Source organism: Phytophthora cinnamomi (genome assembly GCF_018691715.1).
Source record: "Phytophthora cinnamomi strain GKB4 chromosome Unknown Contig14, whole genome shotgun sequence".
In the NCBI taxonomy this organism is placed as follows: domain Eukaryota; phylum Oomycota; class Peronosporomycetes; order Peronosporales; family Peronosporaceae; genus Phytophthora; species Phytophthora cinnamomi.
The window spans coordinates 3,319,509-3,342,429 of NW_027150947.1; the positions used below are offsets into that span (position 1 = coordinate 3,319,509).

Consider the following 22,921-nt stretch of genomic DNA (forward strand, 5'->3'; position numbering starts at 1 on the left):
CCGTAACGCCACAATGCGCAGTAGCTGGGCATAATATAGCGCAGCTATAGTTGTTACATGTTATGTAACAACTGCACACGTGCTACATTCGACACGAACCTACTTCAGCTTGTATTCAAAGCTGCAATTCCTGTTCGCGTAGCCTCCGACTTACTCGAAGAATTCCACTTCGTTACTGAATGAGCCAAATAGAAGTGTTTCAAAACAGTCTGGAAATCTACGTCCTTTTGCTCAACTTCTCGTCAGAAAACGCCGAATCTTTCGCCCCGTTTCTGGCCGCGTCTGGGTTGAAGCACACAGTTCCGCACTTTTGGATCCGAGACGCGAGGCGAGGAAGGGAAGGGAAGCGTCGGGTTCGATGGGGGCGCAGGCGTCTCGCGAGGGTGCCGCCGCCGCCGACGCGGGCCCGCCCGACACTCAAGACGAGCGGCTGGCGGCGCGCGCGTGGCGCACGGGCGTGCCGTTCACGCTGCTGCACGACGAGGGCTTCGTCGTGGAGAAGTTCCAGGAGCTGCTGGCCGCCTCGAGCGCGCCCAAGCTGGGCGGCGGCAAGGCGCGGGAGGAGGCGCAGACGACGGTCTCGGGGCTGGACGAGGCCCCCATGGACGAGCTGCAGCACGCGACGGACATGGCGCGCATCAAGCTGTTCGCGCGCGCCAGGAGGGACGAGGGGGACCAGGGCGGGTCCAGGCCCGGCTCCCCGGCGGCTTCCACCGCCGGGGCGTCCACGCTGACGTCCTCTGCAGCCAAGGAGAACCCGCCCAGCGCCCTGGCCCGGATGGTGGGGAACACGCTGTCCCGAGAGTCGCCCGAGAGCGTCGAGAGCGAGAAGCTGCGGGCGCAGCGCGACGAGCTGCTGCAAGTCTACTTCGAGCAGGTCGCCGCGAGGATGAAGCAGAAGCAGACAGCCTCCGAGGAGGAGACTTCGAGGGAAGAAGAGATGGCGGCGGCAGGGACGACGGAGCCTTCCCCAGTCGCGACGCCGTCTGCGGGGTTGCCCGTGGTCGCGGAAGGACGGAAGATCTCGCAGGACGTGACGCCGGCGAGCATCTTCTCGCTCGGGTCGCTGCGCCTGCAGCTGGAGATGCTGCGGGAGTTCCGTGTGCTCAGTCCTCGCCTGTTCGAGAAGGGAGTGATGGCGCTGGTGCAGTCGCTGCTGGACAGCCCACCGTTCGCGCTGCGTGACGTTGGCGCGAATACCCCCGAGGACGCCCTTTTGAACGATGTACTCAGGTTTTGCCAGGATATTTTGCATCCTGACCAGGGAGAGCAAGCGGCAACCGACGCCCAACGCAAGGTTATCCTCATCCTGCTGCTAGCGCTTGGAGTGAGTAGTGGGCGCGTCAGCTTGCTACTCGAATTCGTCTCTGAGTTGCTTGCCATGCCACGAGAAACAACAACGAGTGCAGTTCTCGTGCAAGGGTATCCGTTCTCAGCGTGGGTCAAAGTGTTTATGGCGCGGATGCAGTCATACCGCATTGATTTTGCATTGGGAACGTTCGAGGACAGCACGTTTGTGAAGAAGATTGCCGTAAAAGCTCTTCCAGGCGAGGTAGATCCTGCAACCAAAGAAGATGCAGAGAACGATTCGCCGGCTAGTTTGTCGTCAAGCTCTTTGGCCACAGATGGGAGCTTTGCCTACACGTGGAGTTTATCGAGAGGCCTTGCAAAAATCGGAACAGGGCTCAATTTTACTATTGCTGGAAGAGTGTATGCTGAGGTCCCAGCAAGTGTGTATTTGGGGATACTTGAGGAGAAGCGCACCGTGCAAAAGTTGGTGTATGGTTTTGGGGAGCAAGTCATGGATGTGTCTGAAGTTGCAAGGGAAGAAATGGCTAAAAGTCTCACTACAACATCCACAAGTTCAGTTGGTGTGACGGTACAAGATGTATTTGGTGCAATTGACCGGTTGGAGCGTTTCACAACACCTAGATTGCTAGTTTCGTACAAAATAGGCAACTATCAGGACGTTTGCATCCTCGAAAATGGGGATAATTTTGCTCTCCCACCTTTTTCTTCCGAGAATGGAGACACCGCTGTAAGGATCTGCCGCGCATGGTACGGCGACTTGGATATCTTAAGCAACGAGGCGTTGTTAGAATTCCGCAAGTTACTTGAGCAGAAGAGATCCACACCGGTTGATGATAGTGGCGAAGTGGGCATAGCACTTACCAACGATCTTCTCGAGCAGCTTATCACATTATCGGACATCTCTCCAGAAAAGATAATTGATTCCAAGAAACTGATGGTGGTTTATGCAAGTAGTAATGAATTTAATTCGGTGGGGGCCCAACTCCTTAGTGAAGGTGATCGCTTTGTCGACGTTGAAGAAAGAACCCGAGACATATATCTGTCGAGTCTTCTTTACTGCGGCGATTCCTTGTACCTGAACGTCATGTACCCAGAGCGAGATGTAAGTGGAATGCTGACTGATGAAACGACTCACCGATGTCGGCAACTACTTCGTATATCTCCTACAGATCTTGGATTCCAGGAAGTGTTGCGAGTGGAAGATGCGTCATCTTCCATTGGAGTCGCGAGGCTGTCAGTGCCAATCTACGCTTACGTTACTGAAGGGAGACTCATCTACGAGATTAACATGGGACTTGGTGATATTGGCGTTAGTGTTATTACCCCAAAGAAGACTGTAGGCGCAGGAAAGGAGCTTGTCATTACTCGACAATTCGTCTTGGACGAGAAGACAGTCCAGTGCTGCGATTTTTTGTTGTGTGTAGCTAAGATCCGCAGCATGGTGATGAACAATGAGGATAAGCTGGATGCGAATCTACCATCCTTCTATACGAATGGTGCTTCACTAGGAGTACTCGTTGTAGATCCAAACGCCGAGGAAACCGTATCGTCGAAATATCGCGATCACTGCGTGATGTTTGATTGCGAAAGTGGTCAGAAAAAGGAGCAGCAAGAAGACGGGGGAAGTGTAGAGTGCTTTGAACGCTCTCTTCCTCGTGCGTCAGTGTGTTTCGATGCAAGAAATAATATGCTGTGGCTGTATGAAGAGCAAAAGAAGGTTCTCCGTACATACAAAAATTCGGGGAAGCGAATACTTTTGGAGGAGAATTCTATTCCTTCGGACATTGTTACCAGCACCGTTGTAGAAAGTGACGAGGGTGCGGCCTACGTCGAAACAACTGCACTTTCAGTGCTTGGCATCCTGTACAGAAATGCTATCGCAAGTGATGCAGCTGATGAGAGCTTTGGTCAAAACAGCACTCGAACCAGGATACCATTCGCGATCGACGTCGAGGTTGAGACATTCAAGTTTCTGTTGGCCTTCACAGCCAAGTTTGTCGAGATATTCAAGACAAATGAAGTGTCTGTTGTTCAAGCATATATCCTCCAAGCATGCCTGGGCATTCTAAATAAGAATCTAGAGAGCTTGCTCCTTCATGCGGACGGTCGTCGCAAGCGTGATTCAATTGCGCTGTTAATGGCAGGTTTATCTGCTCCCCTTGACAAGCTTCTCGAGTTTTCCAACGAGGATCACACTAGTGCAAGCCCGATGCAAGTAACGCCAAAATCACCTAATAGTTCAACTTCGTTGCAGATTGACGACAGGAGTCGAGTACAAGTGGCTTCTGTTGCCCTGGATTTGTACACTACGTCCATTCGTATTTTTCACTCGGATGTTAGCAAGCAGTTCACGCACGTTCTAAAGTATTTGCAACAGTGGCAGCAATCAAAAGCGACGGGAATGGAGTTGAAGATATTGGCTCGCCTTCTGGCACATTTGTGTACTCGAGTGGGTGCTATCTACCAGTCGATGGTACTGTCTGATGATGCATTGGGGAAATTTTTAAAGATGGTCGAGTTTGCAGTGCAAATGCAGGAAGAACAGCTCCGGATGGACTGTATTGATCCGGACGGAGGGTTTGAAGAAGCCAAATCAACCGTTCTTTCGCATAGTTGCGAAAGTTCGTTTGAGTTGATTTCACTCGTGAACGCAATAACTCAAGCGTCATTCGTGGCTCTCACTCACGCTGACGCAAATAGCAGTCGTAGAGCGTTTGACATTGCGGTTGTGGTATTCGATGCGATACGGGATGCTTGCTCTAGCATTTTTAACGACTTGGCTGAACAGGCGAAGCAGCAAGATTTTCAAGTCCAGTGGCTTCGAAGGGAAACTATGCTTAAGGATGGGTTTGTTGGTGTATTGGCACCTGTCGTTCTTTCGTCGGGGATTATGTTTTTGCGAGATCACAAGAACATTGCAGCATTAACCTTGGCAAGTGATAAGGGTGCACACAAACCCAACGAGCAATACGAAAGCCTGGGAGGTGGTGATGCACAAACTGTCAATGACAAGACGTCATCTGTACTATTTGAACTTCTTAAGGATAACTCGTCCAAGCTGCTTAAGTTCATGACTAGCTTAGACGTCCTTGTGTCTTTGATTGAACCAGCGCAGAGAGAGCACACTATGGAGAATATTTCTATGGCACTAAAAACCGAAACAATGGAGTCATCCCACGAGTATGAAAACAACATGGATGCATTAACAGAACTGCAGGTCCCTGGGGCTACTCGAATGGTGATAACATTCGACCCGAGATCACGAACAGAAGTCAATTACGATTACTTGACTTTTTACAAGGATAAAAGCCAGGGGGAATACTACGGAAACCAGTTTTACTCCGGTCGTGACTCAGAACAAAATTGGCCCGGGGTCGGTGATAATCCTCCATTGATCATCGAAAGTGATAACTGCTTCGTATATTTCCACTCGGATGGCTCCAATACAGACTGGGGTTACAAGTTCACGGCAACAGCCGAAATTCTCGAAAAGAAGAAGAGTCTGCAACAGCACTGGCTCGTATTTTTGTTGGAAAGTGTAGTTCAACTACTGGATGAAAGCATTAAGCTTCTAGTGGACGGAAGTGCGTTTGCACCAATTGAGGACACGGAGATACAGAGCGAGCGGTACTTGCAAAGCGATTTGTTGAGAAGTGGTGTATGCACTGAAGACAACAAAAATGCAGAAGTGTTGCAGTTATTACAAGATTTCGTGGACCCGTCCGAATCTTCAGATGCGCAGAAGGTCATTCATGCCCTCCAAGAAAGATCAGGTGCAGCCCGGTCAGCATTAGCTCTAGCGCGATCAACATCTTTTGATCAAATCACAAGTTCCGTTCCAAACCAATCTGTGAATAGAGCAGTTCGAGCCGTCGCAGCTGCTATCTTGCACCACAATATGTGGGGGATGGATGCGTACGCGTTCTCGCAAAATTTACGCGATGACATATCTGAGCAACTTCTTCGTGGTTGGAAGAATGCGCAGAAGATGCGCGATTGGTTTCACCTTGGCGACGCCGCAGATGCCGGTATCCGTGGGCAAATGGTACCCAATCGACGGCGTTCCGGGCGACTACGACGTCAGCCATCCGCTTACAAGGGACTTTCCGAGGAATCACTTGCAATTTTGTGTGATAATGTGATTAAACGGGCTAGATTCCTGCTGGAGATCACACCAGTGTCATTTGCGTATGTGACTGGTGCAAAACGCAGATGGGGGTTATTGGCGAAGTACGGGCATGCAATTGGAAAGCAGAGCTCTTCCGATACCCAGTTGGATAAATGGTACAATCTATTAGACGAGTTACAAGCTGCAACCGAACTACGAAGCCTCTTTCAGTATCGGAGATCGTCTAGTGAGCGCCTCAAGCATGGTCAAGTGAAATCGGTCACTGAGCAAGTCCTCGAGTTTATTCAAAGTGATGTGGATGTGGCTGAGGTGCGAAAAGTAATTGAAATCCGGAACCAGAGAGCAGCGAGCCGGGCATTAGGTATGGAAGTGTTCATCCAGTCGCTCAGAGATTGTCCGAGTTCACGCTTGAAGGGAATATTGTTGGAGTCGTTCACGTCAACACTGAAATGTTTCGCCGTTGCGAATTCTCCTACAAATGTGCCTGAGCCGGCTTCGATAAACTCGACGTTGGCTTTGGATTCTTTTCCGCGATTGCACTTCGACACGTTACTGCCTGGATGCGACGAGGTGCTCCGCCAACGAATTGCGGAGGCTTTTGGCAGTTGTCTTGTTACGTTCGCCAAGCAACTCGCGTCAATTGAGGACGATGGCACTAATTCTGGATTGATTACTGCTGTCTTAAGATGCTGTGCGATTGATTATGACTTAGAGGACTCATACCTGCTTCAGGAAAGCCGTATCTTGCCGCATATTTTGCGCCATCTCTCATCAAATTCAGTTCCAATCCGAAACGCTGCGCAATCGCTTCTGGGTGTGCTTCTTTCTCGTTTTATCGCAGGACGAGTTGAGTCAAGTCCAGATGAAGAGGCTTGTAGTGAAGATTATCACACTTCTGCGGATTTGCACGATGTTTCAGTCTTCCAACGGCAATTATTCTCAGCAGTTGGTCACCAGCTTGGTGGCATTGTGTTGGCTACCAAGGCGTCACTAAATTCAAGCAACGACGGCTTAGGCAAGTCATCGCCTCAGTACCTTCCTGAAAACTCTCCTGGGTTTACTGCACCATGTTTGCAAAGAAATGCTGTCAGTTGGAACCACTCCATTATGCTGTGGGTTTATTGTCCAAGTAAGGGACCACTATATGCTCTCAAACTGGGCGATGAAGTACGACGGGGACCAAACTGGAGTGGAAGTGACGATTCTACAGATAGTGACACAGAAGTTGGCACCGTCATCAGCATCCCTGCACCGACGAAAGTCCATGTGCGGTGGAACTCATCCGGCCTCACCACTCAATGCGAATTCGACCCAAGAAATGGAATTTTGGAAGTGGTTTTAATGGACGAAGGTGTGGGCGGCTCAATATTTTTCAAGGGCAACAAAAATATGATCAAAGACACGGCTGCGGCAAAACCATGGAGTCATTTCGGTTTGTCTTTGACTGATAAGCGGATGCTCGTGTACAAAATTGCCTGCGGGTCAGATAAGGAAAGCGTATTTGAAACGGATTACGAAATCGCTGCTGATGAATGGTCTCATATTGCCATCGTGCAGGACGAGGACATATTAAAGGTTTATGTCAATGGTTCGATGGTTTCACAGCACCTCCTCGAATCATTCCTAGTAATGAATGCCAATGTGAATCCAGCGGAGTCGGCTATTATTGAGTCAGCGCACCCGCTCGAAGACTCGATCGATGAATACTGTCCAGTTCACATTCCTGGCGCTGTCAAGATTCGCTTGACTTTTGATCCTTTATGTGATATTGATGGCTCCACAGGATTTGTTCGTTTTTACAAAGATGCAAAATGTGTGGAATACTGGGGCGAAGAGAAATATACTGGAAAGTACAGTGATCCAGAGAGAAATTTCCCTGGAGCTCAAAGCAATCGTGCAAGAAGCCTCCAGCAGACAGATAATCCCGGTATAGATTTGAATGTCCTCGAGATTCCGTCGGATCGATTTTTGGTATACTTTCATAACGAAGGGAGCTCCAACAGCTGGGGTTTCCGGATTTTGGCGTCCCCAGAGTTCGCTACTTCCGAAGAAGAGACCGTGAATCCCGTATCACACTTAAACCCGTACCCGTTCTATTTTGGGGAGGCGCCAGGTCGCGTCCTAGACGAGCCTGCAGCAAAATGCTGGATTTATCAACCACAAGTGTTGAGCTATCCGATTTCGGAAAGTGATTTAACATCAGAGATCCAGACAAGCTTTCCGTCTGCAGACAGTGTTTCAAACTGCGTACCAGCAGAGCGGACTTTGCACATCCTAGGACTCATCCGAACGTGCGCGGAAACCTCGTTTGGCCGGAGCCTCATTGGTACTGCAGAAAATCTTAGGAACCTGATGTTTCTCTCGTTTGATGATCGTGTGCCGATAGAAATCCGAGTCGGCAGCATCCGAGTGCTGAAAGACCTCGGTGGTATATTGAGTGCAGACTTCATGGATGCTCAACTTACAAAAGCTCTTCCGAATGAAACGGATGGCTTCCTGTCGTTCGTTTTCAGGAGTCTAGGTGAAACTCTCAATGTTTGGAACTCGTATGAGCAAGACAAAAACGTTGAAGTTGGTGCTGTTGAACAAGAAGACGAAAGATTTTTGAAGCTACGAACTTCAGCGCAGGGAGCAGCCAGTTTGGTTGCAGCATATGTATCACTCCTTCGCGGTGCTGCGGCGTGTCCGTGCTGGAGCGACCAGCTCTTTGATTTAGTTCTAGCTGGAATCCGCTCTGTCCGAACGCGCGAAGCCATATTATCAGAACAAGCAGTGAACCAAGTACTATCATCTCTTGCGTTACTCGGTGGAAATTATGGAGGTGCTTATATCGGAGGCAGAGTTAGCTGTTGTGTGAACGTCGACGGCAAGGAGATGATTGAGACAGGGTATTTGGTGCAGTTCCGCATGAAAAGTGGAGTCCAAATCGCGCGCGTTATTTTCGACTGCGATCAGTCCAGCACCGTCGATGTGCCATTGACTGACGTTGCTCACTTTGATGACACCGAGATAGCCGAACTTTCCTCTTTTATTAAACGAATGGTGCCCTTCACATCGGAGCTGAAAGAGTTATTTCAAAGCATACTTCTTCTGAGTGATGACGCAGCCCTGTCTACGGGACCGTACCTACCCAAAATCACGAAGAAGGAGAATGTGGAAGTGCTCGAAAGCGAGCACCCGTACGCGGGAGGTGAAGATGTAACGTACTCACTCAATTTTCGTGGAGCCAGCGAGATAGTTGTGCGGTTTGATCAGATGTCGAGTACAGCTGGGCCCAACGACTATATTCAGTTCAAAAAGCGGGAAAAAGATAACGAGGAAGGAGGCGACGATGATGAAACATACTGGGGGGAGGAAAAATACTACGGGGAGTCATTTCCAGGTGTGGGAGCGTCACCGCCACTTCGTATTCCAGCCGGGTGTGTCGACGTACACTTTTGCACTGAGGGGTCATCAAGTGGGCTTTCTGACTGGGGCTTCAAGCTGACAGCACACGCTTTCGAAGAGGCTCTTATTTACCCGCCCGAAATTCCCCCACCAATCTTAATAAGTGCATTAACTGATATTCGGGCGAGATGTATTAAGTCGCTCGGACAAATTCTTCGAGCACAGAAACGTGCAGACATAGTCCCTGCTTTCGTAGGTCTACTGCCTTCATTAACGAAAATCGCCAATGCTCCTTGTGGTGGTCGCCCAATTCAATCCTCGCCGAAGTCGCAAATATTTGAATCGAAACACCCGTACGCAAATTCGGTGATGGAATACATGAAAGTGACTTTCAGTGGTGCGTCAACGTTGACGATAACGTTTGACCCGCAATCTCGAACCGAACAAGGATGTGATTATATCTGCTTCTTTAAAGACAAGTCACTTACAGATCGATGGGGTGCCTATCAGTACTGTGGAGTAGGCAGCGATGCTAATTGGCCCGGTGTTGATGATCGACCTCCTCTGATTATCCCTGCTGACTCTTTTACTCTCTTATGGACCACAGATGGCTCTAACGTCGATTGGGGCTGGAAATTTAATGTTACAGCGGAATTTCAACCCGAGTACCCCCTTGACAAAAGTTTGAAGCAGCTTGACGCACGGTCTTACAGATTGTTTGAGACGTTGTACGAGAAGACGAATCACCAGCGGGTTCCACTTAAGAGCGAATTTGAAGACTTTGCCGACAGTGGTGATCCATGCCAGGAGAAACATACCCCGGATCTAATTCGCCAGGTGTTGTCATCGTGTAGTTCGCAAGATACAGTCACTACGCCCCCAAGAAGTAGCTCGTATTTAAAAAAGTTGCTACATTTTTGCGTTACGGACGAAGATGGACTAAAGATCTATCAGGAGAGAGACCGCGACTCGAATGTTTTGACTGAGCTTGACAGTGGAACAGAATTTTGTGCGGAGATCCACTCGAGTGGCTGGCTCAGAGTTACATCTGAAAATTTTAGTCAGCTTGGTGAAGTACAGTGCGGTTGGGTGTGGCAGCGAACAGGTGAGCGCGTGCATGCCAGCTTTTCAACGTCTTGTGCTAACGGAGAGGACCTGTTGACGTTGGGAGTGGATGATTTAAACTTTGAAACCCGACATTCGGTACTGGAAATGGACGAGAGCAATGATGAAGAAAAATCCCTGACAGGTTTATGCTCTCCATTTGCATTCGACGAGTTGAAGGGGCAGACTGACCGAATTCAGAGTTTAGCGTACGATTCGCATCGAGCTATGGCGACAAAAGCTGCACGAGACGCAATTCTAACATTCCTTTCTTGCAATGCAAAGCAAGCTCCGATACCGCTTGGTTCGTTTGGAGATCCCGGCGATATTCTGCTACTCTTGTCCCACTATTTCTTAGGAAACGATTTTGACAATCAATTGGGCGTCCTTCTTGCTCTTCGAAAGCGGTTAAAACACACGGCGTTAACTGGCAATGATGATTCGGTCATTTCTGCGGTCATTGTTCGATGTCTTGGCATTCTTTCGAGTGGCCTGAAGATGCTCCCCAAGGGCCGTGGAGCTGTTCGAATTTTGGAAAGTACTCATCCGTACCAGGATAATGCAGACCAATACTGGGATGTCTCAATTCCTGGGGCTAAAAAAATTAAGGTAGTTTTCGATCGGCGATGCAAGAGTGAGGCTGGGTGCGATTGGCTGCGGTTTTACAAGGCCGGTTCAAATCGGACGGAAACAATTGGCCCGGACCAAATCGGAGGTAGAGGAGACAGCGAGAATTGGCCGGGGAGTGGTGGTCGCCCTCCACTATACATTGACGCCGACTCGTTTGAAGTATATTTTCATTCTGATTCCAGCAATAACGATTGGGGCTTTAAGCTATACGCTATTGGGATATTCAAGGAAGACGAAATTCTACCCGAACAGAAGGGCAGTACTGAAACAGTGGTCAGGTTACTTTCTATGGTCTGCTGGATTCTGGAGGTACTGAGCTCAATTCCTGATGCTAACTTTCAGCAGAGTCCAAGCGCATTTAAAATGCTGTTCTCGGCCGAAACACTTCAAACGCTGATGTCAAATTTGGATGACTCGCCTCAATGCATCAAGATTTGTGTGCTTCAAATTCTAAGTAACATGTCGCAAAGTGAGGCTTTTCATCGAATTCCTTCAGTCCTCATTGAGCAAGTTCGTGATTTACTGCACGTGAAGATGCGCGCAAAGTATCTGGCGGAAGATCGTGTGGAAGTGAAGTCGCCCTATCTACAAACTCTAGTTCAATGTACTGTTGCCATCGATCTAGCGATCGATAGTCACTGCTTCAAGGAATTTACTGGTTCTGATTGTATGGAAACATCGTTGACCGTGCCTTACCAACCTGATACGGGGGAGGTCAGCACCTACGTGAGTGATGCAACTACATCGACTTTAGGGTGCTACCAATTCCAGCTGGTTTTCAACCGGCTCGTATCAGCATTGAGTTTTGGGATTATCCATGGAGCTTTCGTAGATACTTCAAGCATTCCAATCGCATCTGTGCTGTGGAATGTCAGCGGAGAAATCATGATCAGGTCCGGCCATGACAATGCTCTCGTCGAAATCCCTGGATATAAAATTCGGATTCGAGAAGGAGACGCAATAACTGTGCAACTAGACGCACCGCGACAGACTCTAGTCTTCCGAAAAAATAGCGCGGTGTCGGTCCTAGTCGCAGGCCCAGCGGGTTCTGGGGCTTTGCTTTCGTGGGACGCTCTGAACCCTTCGTTGCGCGAATGCAGTGATGTCCGACTCGTGGTCTCAAACTCAAGTTCCGAAAACAGGATCGAATTAAGCTCGCTAAAATGCTCTCCTGTTGCCCTCATACCTCAAACTGTTGCACCAAATTGGTACGGCAGAATTGTTGAAGCTGTAGGGATGATGGTGGATTTCCATAACAATTTGTCGTCAGCAATTATTGCGAGTGAAAGCCACCACCCATTGCCATCGTCGGCAACACCTTCCAAATCAAATCGTGCAAATGTCGCTATCCAGGGTGCTGTTGCATTAGAGATCCGATTTGATCAGCGAACCAAGCTTCAGAAAAGTGATGAGCTACGGTTTTACTACGAAAGCCCTTCTGAGGCGTCATCAGTCCGTGACGAGAAGTCAACTGTATTTTCGGGCATCAATGGCGAAATTGACAAAAACGGGAATCCACATTTATTCGCCCCTGAAAGCGGAAACAAATCGAATCGTTCGTTGTCTGTCGGGGACTTAGTAACAAGATCTCCAGATTGGGAATACACCGATGAAGATGGAGGTGCTGGAAGCGTCGGCATTGTGCAAGAAATCACTGCTTGGGCGTCCCATGGTGGGAAAGGGCTGCGCGTGCGATGGCAGGAAAATGGTTTTGAAAGTGTGTATCGATATGGCTTCAATGGTCGCTACGATGTGCAGAATGTGGAGAATACGAGGTACCACAGCGCACCATTCATCGTAAGAGGAAACTCTTTTTCATTCGACTTCGTACGAAGTATGTCACAGACAACTGCTAAGTTTGATCTGAGCACTGTTGCCTCTGAGTTTGGTGGCAGTTTGGAGCTGGATGGATCAGTTCAGTTGAATTTGAAACTCCTGGACGAAAGTGCATGCTCCATCTCGAAAGGAGATTGTTCTATCGAATTCTGGGCGAGTGTTGGGAAAAATGCATTTGGCACAGTTGATGGACGCACCGACGGATGCAGTGCATTCATGGAAGTTTTCCGTATTGACGGTGCACATGGCCGAATTGTTTTGCTCTGTGATCGATTTGGCAAGTGCAAATTAGCGCTTCAGGAAGTGAGTACAAGCGACAAGCCAATGGAGCATCGTCAGTCTGATGATAATATCGAGAGCGACAACGGGAGTTCTGGTATTGAGTTAAATCAGTGGGTTCACTTGGCTTTGGTATTTTGTGGATCAAGGATCTCAGTTGTAAAGAACGGCGATACGATCTACTCATGTAGATGCGCAGAACAGGATAGGTTGATGCTGGGGTCGAATCCAACGTTAGTTTTTGGAGACTCGTGCAATGCGATTTCGCCGTGCAATCATGATACCAGCTGTCATGTACCGAGCTTGGCGTTCCGCGGCCACCTCTATGATATCCGGCTATGGGATGTCGCCTTCCGAGTAGAGCAACTCCGCAGTCATTTCCGAGGCTTAGATAGCGTGGATGTGGTACCCAAGGTCAGCAGTAGACCAGGAACTCCAACTTCTGCGTCAGGAAAACCTCAATCTCCATCTATGACGTATCTGGCGTCGCCGCGATCGCCCCGCGCATCATTACGTCCTGTTGCAGTACCTCAGCACCTGCGAAAATGGGTAACCACTAACCGGACTAGCAAGGATATTTCCACTGTTCGCCTGAATTGCAGTGTGAAGGTATCTACTTCGACAAAGGGTGAAGAGTCCAGTGATACAGTATATTATGAGGCTCATGCATTATCTAGTGGCAAAATGTGCGTCGGGTGGATTTTGGATGGCGTAGATATACTAAGTCGGACAACGATGATTGGGGAAGAGCGCGATTCGTTTGGCATTGATTTAGCGAAGAAACATGCCCATTTCTCGACTTGTACGAGTGACCTCGAGCAATTCACTAGGGTTGAACCTAGCGGGTGCAGCAGTCCACGAAGATCTATCGGAGCCAATTCGTTTGCGAATGATGTTTTCTGCCGCAGTGGCGATGTAATCGGTTGTACTCTTAACACGTTGACTGGCGAGCTTACATTTTACGTAAACGGTGGGGTGGTTGCAAAATGCATTCCTTCAGCCATCGACGGGAGCTCACGTACAAATAGCGCACTGGTTGAGACTCCTTTACTAAGCAACAGCAAAGACCACGAATTCGACTCGTTGGTTTGTGAAATTGTTACTGAGGAGAAGCCGTTACTATCATCTTCGACCGTTGAAACTAAGACGTCACCGCCTGGCCTGGAAGCGAGATTTTATCCTACGGCAAGTCTAGGCCCTCAGGGTGCGCAGGGCCTGGCGTGGAATTTTGGGCAGCGCCCATTCAAATATGAGCCTGACCTTGGGGGTCGTGAGGTTATGTCGCTTCTTCAGGGCTCTGGTAGCACCGAAGAGGAAGCCTATTTTGAAGTATATGACCACGATGAGCGACGATGGGATCGAGTAGTCTACCGCCACAAGGTTCAAGATATTAGTCCTCGACTAGTTGGATGGTGGAAACTAAACGAAGGGACGGGCAACAGTATTGATGATGCAAGCGGAAACAGCCAACAGGGAATGATCGTTGTCCGTACCGCGATAAGGTCTGCCTTTGCTCGGGCTTTTGAAGAAGGAGGAGAGAATCCGTGGTGGAACGAACAATGTGCCCCGCCCGCCGTCGCGCGTAGGCGAATTGGCGATGGCAACGGAACGTCGCCGTTTTTCCCGTTTGGGTCGAACAGTGACACTTCAAACAAGCCCGAATCATTTTGGGGGTACAAATTTTACGTGATCCCGCACTTTTCAGCCGAGACGATCGGTCGCCGCCATTTTCAGGCTCCATCGGTGCGTTATGGTGACGGTCCGCGCAACTTGCTGCCGCGCCATGATCAGCAGCTGGTCAAGTACATCAACAAAAAAGGACAGAGTAAGGATCTCAATGCGACACAACTTCTGCATGGGTCATGGAATGACATTGCACCGCAGGAAAACGAACTCGTCCGGTGGCCTGCATTGGTTGAAATTGTGACCTCCACGGGAGACGAATCAACGGTAGAAAGGAATGAGTCAAAAGCCACCGACGTACCTTTATCGACCAAGACACTCGTTGATACGCATGGCCGTCTTTCCAAGCGATTTAAAGTGCTGCAAGAATTTAATGCCGCAATCTACCGAATCTTGCCGTTCATAGCCTTCCATGCTCCGAGCGTCGATACCAGTACGCCTGAAAGACAATTTTTGCTGAGCAATCTCTTAATGGAGCACAGACACCGGATATTGAGCGTTGTTAAACGTACAGTCTGGGATAGCGCACTGGGACGCACAAACGAAGGCGGTGTCTCGTTTGAGCTGACTCTAAATCGGCCGAAGGCTATGCGGTTCCGAGCAACAGGAAAAATTGATACGGAAGGGCGACACACACTATTTTCGCAAGCGTTCCGGCAACTGCAGGCTCTAGATAGCACTCACTTTCGGCGCGAGGGCGCTTTATATCATGTGACGTTTCTTGGTGAAAACGCGCAAGACGCTGGAGGTCCATATCGTGAGACTTTTGCCCAATATTGTGAAGAGTTGCAAAGCGCTCAGCTGTCGTTAATGTTGCCTACTCCCAATTCTCAACACAACGTTGGTGTTGGTCGTGAGAAATGGCTACTAAGTCCTGGTGCACAATCCACCACTGCGTTTCAGATGCTCGAGTTCCTCGGTAAACTTATGGGTGCATCTATTCGCAGCAAGCAGTATCTCGCCCTGAATCTGGCACCGATTGTCTGGAAAAAACTTGCTGGTGAGCACCTAGGCCTAGACGACCTGGCAGCTGTGGACTCGATGCTTGTGAACTCCATGTCGAAGATGCGAACCATCGATCGCTATGGTGTAACAGAGGAGATGTTCGAGGATATCGTCATGGAGACTTTTACGACGTTAGGGGCGGATAATCGTGTGATCGAGCTCAAACCGGGGGGCGCGCATTTGCCGGTGACATTCAGTTCACGCTGTGAATATGCTGATCTAGTCGAACAAGCCCGGCTACATGAAAGCGACGATCAAGCCCAGGCGATTTTTCGAGGACTTGCCAAGGTAGTTCCGGCAAAACTACTCGCGTGCTTCTCAGGTGCCGAGTTGGAGCTTATGGTTTGCGGGTCGCCCGAGGTTGATGTGGACTTGTTAGAGAAGTGCACGGAATATTCCAGCTGCTCACCTACGGATGACCACATTATTTGGTTTTGGCGAGCACTGCGAGATTTCTCTCACGAAGAGCGCAGTGCGTTCTTGCGTTTCGTTTGGGGGCGTTCGCGCCTTCCTGCTAGTGCAGACGAGTTTCCCCAGCGTTTCAAACTCCAGTCGTTTAATCAGCAGCGCGCGGGTCGTAGTGTTGATGCCTACATGCCTGTGGCTCACACGTGTTTTTTCTCCATCGAGGTACCTGCCTACTCAAGTGAGTCTGTACTGCGCGAGAAGTTGCTGTACGCTATCTACAACTGCCAAGAAATTGATGGCGATGGCGATAGCGTCGCAGCTAACCAGCTAGGGTGGGAAGAATAAGCAGTCCAGAGTGCGTGGTAGATAATAATTTTGATATATGATACTTTTACACAACCTTCCCCCCGCCCAGCTCTTTCAACAGCGCTTCGTAGTGTTCCAGTCGCTCGTGTAGCTCGTAGATCTCGTCTTCCTTCGCATTCAGGTTCTCTGTCGCCCACACTACAGCAAGGACGAAGATCATCGTTCAGCACCGTAGCTTGGGTAGCCGAAAGTCAGTAGGGGGTCCGTACCGAAGCCGTCGCGCAGTCTTTCGATCTCCTGATCCTTATCACCAAGCTGCTCTTGAAGTTCTTCAAGTTGGAGTGCTAGTGTGTCGCGTTCCTGCTCTGCCTCGTTCACCTTGACACCGACAGCATCCTCGGCTCGCTTCATCCAGAGGTCCGCGCTGTCCTCGATCATAGTGGTGACTTCGTTCATTATGACGTGAGAAGTCATCGCGAACTCGAGCATGCGCTTGAGCCGGTTGTTCTCCTCCAAAATATCATCGATGGCCGTCAGTGCCGTGTTCTCGGGTTGGCACTCCACCACCTCTAATGACATCGCGTTGTCCACTTGGTCTCCATTCCACCAACTCTGTAGTGTGTCAAATACGGTGTGAACGATGGCTGTCGTTTTGGAGACGACCGTCTCGATCACAGTCGAGCAGAAGCCAACACAAACGCGAGGAAGCTTCAAAATGCCAAAGGTGTGCATGGTTACCCATGGATCATAACGCATAGTTACGTGTCGAGAGCGACGGCGCGGAGATGCTGTCTTTGGTGTCGGTGGACACAGTGCAAGCGGAGTCCGGCTCAAGCGGGGATTCGCACGCCGAGCAGGCGATGAGGCTGAGTTTCGACGCTTCATGACACGAGTTCGTGGGGGACTGGGCCATGCGCATTCATCTCGCTCCGGGCGCAGCACGAGTTGAAGCGGCAGCATCGTCAAGGTTGGTCCTTGTGTTTTCGGTGCTGCGCGCCACTTCGATAATGATCACCACCACGGACGGTTGAGTTCGCACTGTGACTTCAAAGCATCGACGTGTTCACTGGCTCCGAATAAGGTCATGATGCAGTAGTGGTGCAAGAAGCTGAAGCAAAGAGTACTATTTTGGCTTAACCGAGTGTCGTGTCCATGGCCAAGACCATTGTGCGGACACGTTCAACGCATCAGAGAATAAGAGCAAGACGAATGATCTGACGAAGGCAATGAACGAACTGTGCATTTTTGGGCGAGTCTAGCTAGTTGGTGGCGGATGATTTCCGTCGGGCCTTGCGAACTTCATCCGTCTCATCAGCCTCATCGAAATCGTCGTCATAGTCTGCTTCCTCCTCGGCGTTTGGCGCGTTGTTACTGGGTAGAACGGCTGGTTCTTCTTCAACCATGACAACCTCAACAGAAGCTGCGACGGAGGGCTTCGCCGCGACAATTTCAGCTTCTTTCGTAGTCGAAGATTCTTGCCGGTTCTGTTCCTGTGGAGGCTTTTGTTTTGGTTGATCCTCCTTTGGTAAAGGAATCGACGGCTTTTTCGCCACCTCAATCCATTCCGCGAGTTTTGCGATCATAGTATCACTTCCTGTAGCTCCGTTTGTTGTGCCTATACCAGCAAGACAACGACCGCGTTAGAAAACAGAGCTGCCAACGCTTTGCCACTGTTGAGCCTTACCGATAGCCAAAACATAAAGCTTGGTGATCTCAGCGCTAAGTTTGTCTTCCTTGGGTTTTGAGGATGCTGCATTGACGCTGCCCCCAGCTTTGCTTCCCGTCATCTCGAGCAGTGATTGATAGCGCTCCAATTGCTCCTGTAGCTCACTTAGCTCGTCCTCTTTGGAATTCATACGATCTGTCACCCACACTGACACAGCATAGTCAAGTTAGCACCAGAGAAAAGTGAAGCAAACGCCCGACAACTCGTACCATAGCCGTCACGAATACGCTCGATTTCTTGGTCCTTCTCGCTCGTCTCAGTAAAGAGCTGTTCTTCCTTTTGGCGTGCCGAGTCACGTTCATCAGTGACCACCTGCAACTGTAGCTGCAGTTCTTCCTCGGTCTCTTCCAGCTCTTTCACACGTTTGGCGGACTCGAGCAGTGCTTGCTCTGTCTGGCGAGCCTTCTCCTCGCTCGCTGCCAGTTCAAGCTCTAGACTCTGTACCTTAGCTTCCATCTTCTCCAGATCAGCCAGTCTACGTAGCTCGTTCGTCTGTGCCTCCAGTAGAAGCCTTTCATTTTCTCTTGCTGCGGCTTCAGATTCAGCATTATCACTAGTGGCTCCGCTGGCCTCAGCACCAGCGGCACTACTAAGTGCTTGAGCTTGATTTTGAACTTCAGCCTCTGCAGCTTCCGCTCGACGTCGCCAGTTGTCTAGTTCCGCTCCAGCAGCACTGCATTGTGTTTCTAGTCTACCTGCAGCCAACTTGAGCAAATTCTCAGCTGCCAACGCTCGCTCGAGCTCTTGCTTCACGCGGTCATGTTCGTCGTGAAGTGCTCTAATGGCAGCTTCGCTCTCAGCAGCACGTGCTTTAAGCTTAGCATCTGCCTCGGCCTCCTTCTCCAAAAGTGTAGCACGCGTTTGCTGCAGTAGGGAGTACTGCTGTTGACCGTAGGCTTCTTGGTCCTTGGATTGTAACTCTGCAGCCTCGAGTGCTCGGCGCTGCTCATCTAACTGAACACGCACAGACATGAGCTCTCCGTTGAGTTCTGCTATCCGTGACTGGCCTTCCTGTTGACTCGCATCTTGTTGCTCCTTGTTGTTGGTCAACTGTGCGCGCAAATTGGTCGCCAACTCCTCGAGCTGTTGCTTGGTCTGTTGCAGTGCCTCATGAGCGCGCTTCTGCTCGCCAGCCTGCATCAATAACGTCTGTATTTGGTGCTCTTTCTCACTCAATTGGGTCTGCAGTATATCTCCACGTCGCTTAAATTCCTCTCCTTGACTGGTAGTCTGCGTCAACTCGCCTTGAAGTACATCGCCTCGAGCTTTTTCACGATCTGCACGTTGGTTTGCTGTATCGAGCTGAGCTGAGAGGTGAGCATGCTGCTCTTGCATCTCGCGCTGTTGTTTCTCCCAAGCTGCACTTGCAGCTCTCAATTTCGCTAGCTCTTCACCGTAGCTTGCTAGCTGTGCGTGTTTTTCACTCTCCGCCGCCTTAGCTCGATCATATAAGGCTCGGGTTTCCTCCAAAACGAGTGCAGCGGTATGGCGAAGTTGCTCTAGTAGTGCCCGAGCCTTACAGGCTAGCGCCTGAATATTCTGAGCTAGTGCACTGCTTTCGTGTGCTTCGCGGCCAAACACCTCGCACTGCAATGCTGCACGGTGATGCCACTTTACACATGTGAGTTGCAAGTAGCGACCTGCTCGGCTTCCGTCCACCGCTTTGGGGTCTCCTGTTAAAGCTATTGCGACCGTACCATCAGCATCCGTGTTCGCATCAAACTCGCCCAAGACACGCCAATCCCCACCAGAACCCGTAAAGCTGGTTGCGACACGAAGTCGAGTTACCCAACCATCTTGTGGGGTAGGTGGGTCTGTTTCCGGTCTTCCTTCCGCCTCACTTGTCGGTGTAGCATCAGATGTGCACTGCTCTGGAACTGCCACCGGTGGTACTGGTGGATGCTGAACCGCGTGGTCCATCGCTGCCAACGCAAAATATCCCAAGAACTGGACTGTGTCTGTAGGTTCCTTGCCTGCTAAGATGTTGGAAGTCGTAGCTGCAATTATCACGCTGGGAGAGTTCTCGGCGTTCTGGCGTTGATACCAAGCTTGAACATGGTCTAGGACGGCCGACAAATATTCGGCACGCTCTGCCTTGGTAGGAAGCTGTGCGTAGTCTCGTTGCGCTGCCGAGACTGCGTCGATCGCGAATCCTGTGTTTCGCATAACCGCAGAGATCACGTCGTGCAGGAATCGAACAGGAGGCCTTGCAAACAGTTTGACCGGTATGACGTCTGTCTTGAGCAAATCTTGCCATGACATGACATGCGCTAGAAGCTCGTACGTCAGCTCGTTTGATCCAGTTACCTGACCGAGTGTATATCGAGCTCTCGCTGCCTGTAGATCCGCAGTGTTTGCCAGTGTAAATGTTGAAACTGCAGCTGGAGCTGGAACGCTGCTGCCACCAGCCGGTGTCGCTACTCTTGCATCCGCTGAAGTTCCTGAACTGCCACCAGGTTGAACCTTACCACCGTGAACGGAAACTGAATCAAAAATGCGAGGAAGCTCGAAATCGATCACGAGGGATGGTGTTGCGTCTTGTGCGTCAGGCACCCAACACTGCGTTCCGTTCAGCCTAGCAAGCTTAGCTTCCTGTGGCTTTGAAGAGGCTAAAAAGCATTCGTCCGGCAGTAATCGTGATTCCACCCCAAGTGCTGCTACTTCTCCATCGCCTACATATTCCGCAGCGCTGGAATCGTTCGGTGAGGTCGTTTTCGCTTTCCAAGTATCCTCCCAAGCCTTCGATACAGCCAAAAGCTTGGTTTTTGCTTCTTCCCAGCGAGCAAGCTGTTGCGTAACCTCGGGAGATTTTGTGGCAGCACCTTGAGATAAAATAATGTGCTGATCCGCAAAGCTCGCAAAGTGCTTGGCCACTGTGGCGAACTCGAAGATTTTTTGGCGGTCGCACTTGATGGACTCGACGAGAGCCGAGCGCTGAGTTCGCACTAACGCAAGTGTGATGGTTAGTCCCCGCTCACGCTCCTCAAGAAGCTGTTCCTCTTCTTTTGCAGCTTTTGCTGCTTGGGCTGCGCCTGGTGTAGTTTTCCCAGCCGCAGCAGACGTTGCTGCAGCTTGCTCAGCTTTGAGTTGGGCATGCCGCGTCTTCAACCGGAGCAATTCTCGTGTCATTGTGTTGATCAATGCGCTGCGATCACTCACGAGTTGTCCCTCCAAAGCTAGCAGCTTTTCACTTTCGTCACCTATGTTCTGCAGTTTGCTACCCATTTGACTTGCAGTCATATGCGCTGCCGACGCTGCGGCCGAGTCTTCCCGACGCTGAGGCAGCAGATTCTTGGTGGACTTCGAAGCATTGCTGCTGTCTTGATTAAGACCACAGCGCCGAGCCCAGACTTCCACATCTTTTTGAAGAGAGTCACGGAATACCTGAATGAGAGTGCGCAAGTCTTTGGCCTCTCCCTCCATGGTTTTGACCTTCTGTGCCGTCTCGAGCCATTGTACTGCTACTGATGCCGCCGTTGCATCGGCTGCAGACACATTATTACCATCCAGGTCACGAAGAGCACGCATCATTAGCTCCAAGTCACCTTTCTCTTCGAGCAATCGCCACTTCTTGGTACGCTCTTCGCGAATACGTTGATCGGCCAAGGCACGCTCCCGTGCGAGCTTTTTTCGCTCCATCTCGTGCTGTTTCGAGAGTTTAGCTTTGTCCTCCCATGTCTGCAGCCTTACCCGATCCATTTCTTGGATCTGCTTTTCGTACTTCTTCACAATATCATCTTTCTCCTTCGGGTCGAGACCGAGTGTAGCTTCCATTTGCTCCTGAAGCTTTTGCTTGAGGGCTGCAATCTCTTCATTAAGCTGCGAGATTTGCGACGATGCCTCGTTTTTCTTGGCGTTCACCTTGATGCTCTTAGCTCGACTCGCATACTTGAGAGTACTCAGCGTCTCCGCAAAGTTGATGTTAGCAGGCGAGAGTGTGGCGAGCATTGAGCACAGACTATTGCCACCCAGCGATTCTTGCAGTACACGCGTGAGCTTCGAGTTACGGTAGGGGATAAACACCTTCTTGCTGGCACGTGAGGCCTCCACAAGCGCGTTGATGACGTTGCCCAAAGCGCTCAAAGATTTGTTGATATTTGCTCCTTCTCGAAGACGGTCTCCTTGCGCCCCCGTCGATGCAGCGCGTTCGGAGCCGGCGAGATCGACCAAATTGATCTTAGCGAAGACGCTCTTGGTTTCGTCGTCTGCATCCTTTTGGTGGATCTTGATCGTGAAGATAGAGTGAGAACGGGAGCTCTCAGCGTTCATCTGCGTGTAGCCCACCGTTCGCGATTGAGCACCCAAAGCCATAAGCTCAACAATTTCTTCTCTTGTTTCCACAACGCGCTCTTGAAGATCCTTCACGTAAATTCCCAGTACCGAGTGCTCCTTGATCTCCAATCCGCCTTTATTTTTCTTGCCATTGCCACTCGAGTCAAGCAAGTCGTAGATGATTTCGTTGTAGATCTCGAAGAAGGAGCACTCAACCAGGAAGCGCTTGTTGGGGCTTTCGACGCGTTCTTTGGCCACACGCTCGAAGATGGCGCGATTGACTCGCGGAATCAGCCCTTCTAGTACCTCCGGGCCACCAGTCACACCTGTCATACTGAAGGACTTACCACTACCTGTCTGTCCGTAGGCAAAGATCGTGCCATTGTAGCCCCCAAAAGCCCGGTCCAGCAGGGGCATACCGATGTCCTCGAATACGGTCTCCTGCTTCGAGTCACACCCGTACACGAAATCGAAGCCAAACTCGTGCTTCTCAGTCGGGTTTTCCACGTTCGTGAGTACAGCTGTGCCATTCGGTCCGCAGGTGAAGCACGAGACCGCTTGCTCGCGGTTTTCACGCTCGTTCATGGGACGACATCGCACCGCCACGCGGATGTTCTCCGCCTCCTTTTCGTCGGGCTTCATCGCTGCTTGGCTGCTTCTAACCGGTCACCAGTAGCTCGCAGGTGGCGAGGCTTGGCCTGAGCTCAACCAAAAGAGCTTGAAGACTACGAACACACCCTGTGCCCTGCGTTATGTCGGTTGCGAGCAGCCGGAAGTTGCTGCATAAAATGCCACGACAAAAATACAGAAGAGCTGTTTCCTGTTTCAGCGTGAGATGCCAGCAG

The 22,921-nt window shown here is 50.4% G+C and overlaps 3 protein-coding genes across 3 annotated transcripts; 1 reads left to right on the top strand and 2 right to left on the bottom strand.

The window, feature by feature from the left end:
• Positions 1-358: 358 nt before the first annotated feature.
• Positions 359-7,013, top strand: IUM83_01685 (HECT E3 ubiquitin ligase; the record flags this gene model as incomplete). The annotated part of the gene is made up of 3 exons (XM_067925555.1): positions 359-1,327; positions 6,893-6,921; positions 6,998-7,013. The coding sequence occupies 3 exons, from the start codon at positions 359-361 to the stop codon at positions 7,011-7,013; spliced, it is 1,014 nt and encodes a 337-aa protein (XP_067797510.1).
• Positions 7,014-16,163: 9,150 nt separating this feature from the next.
• Positions 16,164-16,657, bottom strand: IUM83_01686 (kinesin-like protein; the record flags this gene model as incomplete). Its single annotated transcript, XM_067925556.1, has 2 exons — positions 16,164-16,276; positions 16,348-16,657. The coding sequence occupies 2 exons, from the start codon at positions 16,655-16,657 to the stop codon at positions 16,164-16,166; spliced, it is 423 nt and encodes a 140-aa protein (XP_067797509.1).
• Positions 16,658-17,337: 680 nt separating this feature from the next.
• Positions 17,338-22,718, bottom strand: IUM83_01687 (kinesin-like protein; the record flags this gene model as incomplete). The annotated part of the gene is made up of 4 exons (XM_067925557.1): positions 17,338-17,693; positions 17,763-17,951; positions 18,014-18,938; positions 20,964-22,718. 4 exons carry the CDS (start codon positions 22,716-22,718, stop codon positions 17,338-17,340), a joined length of 3,225 nt encoding a protein of 1,074 aa, XP_067797508.1.
• Positions 22,719-22,921: the final 203 nt, after the last annotated feature.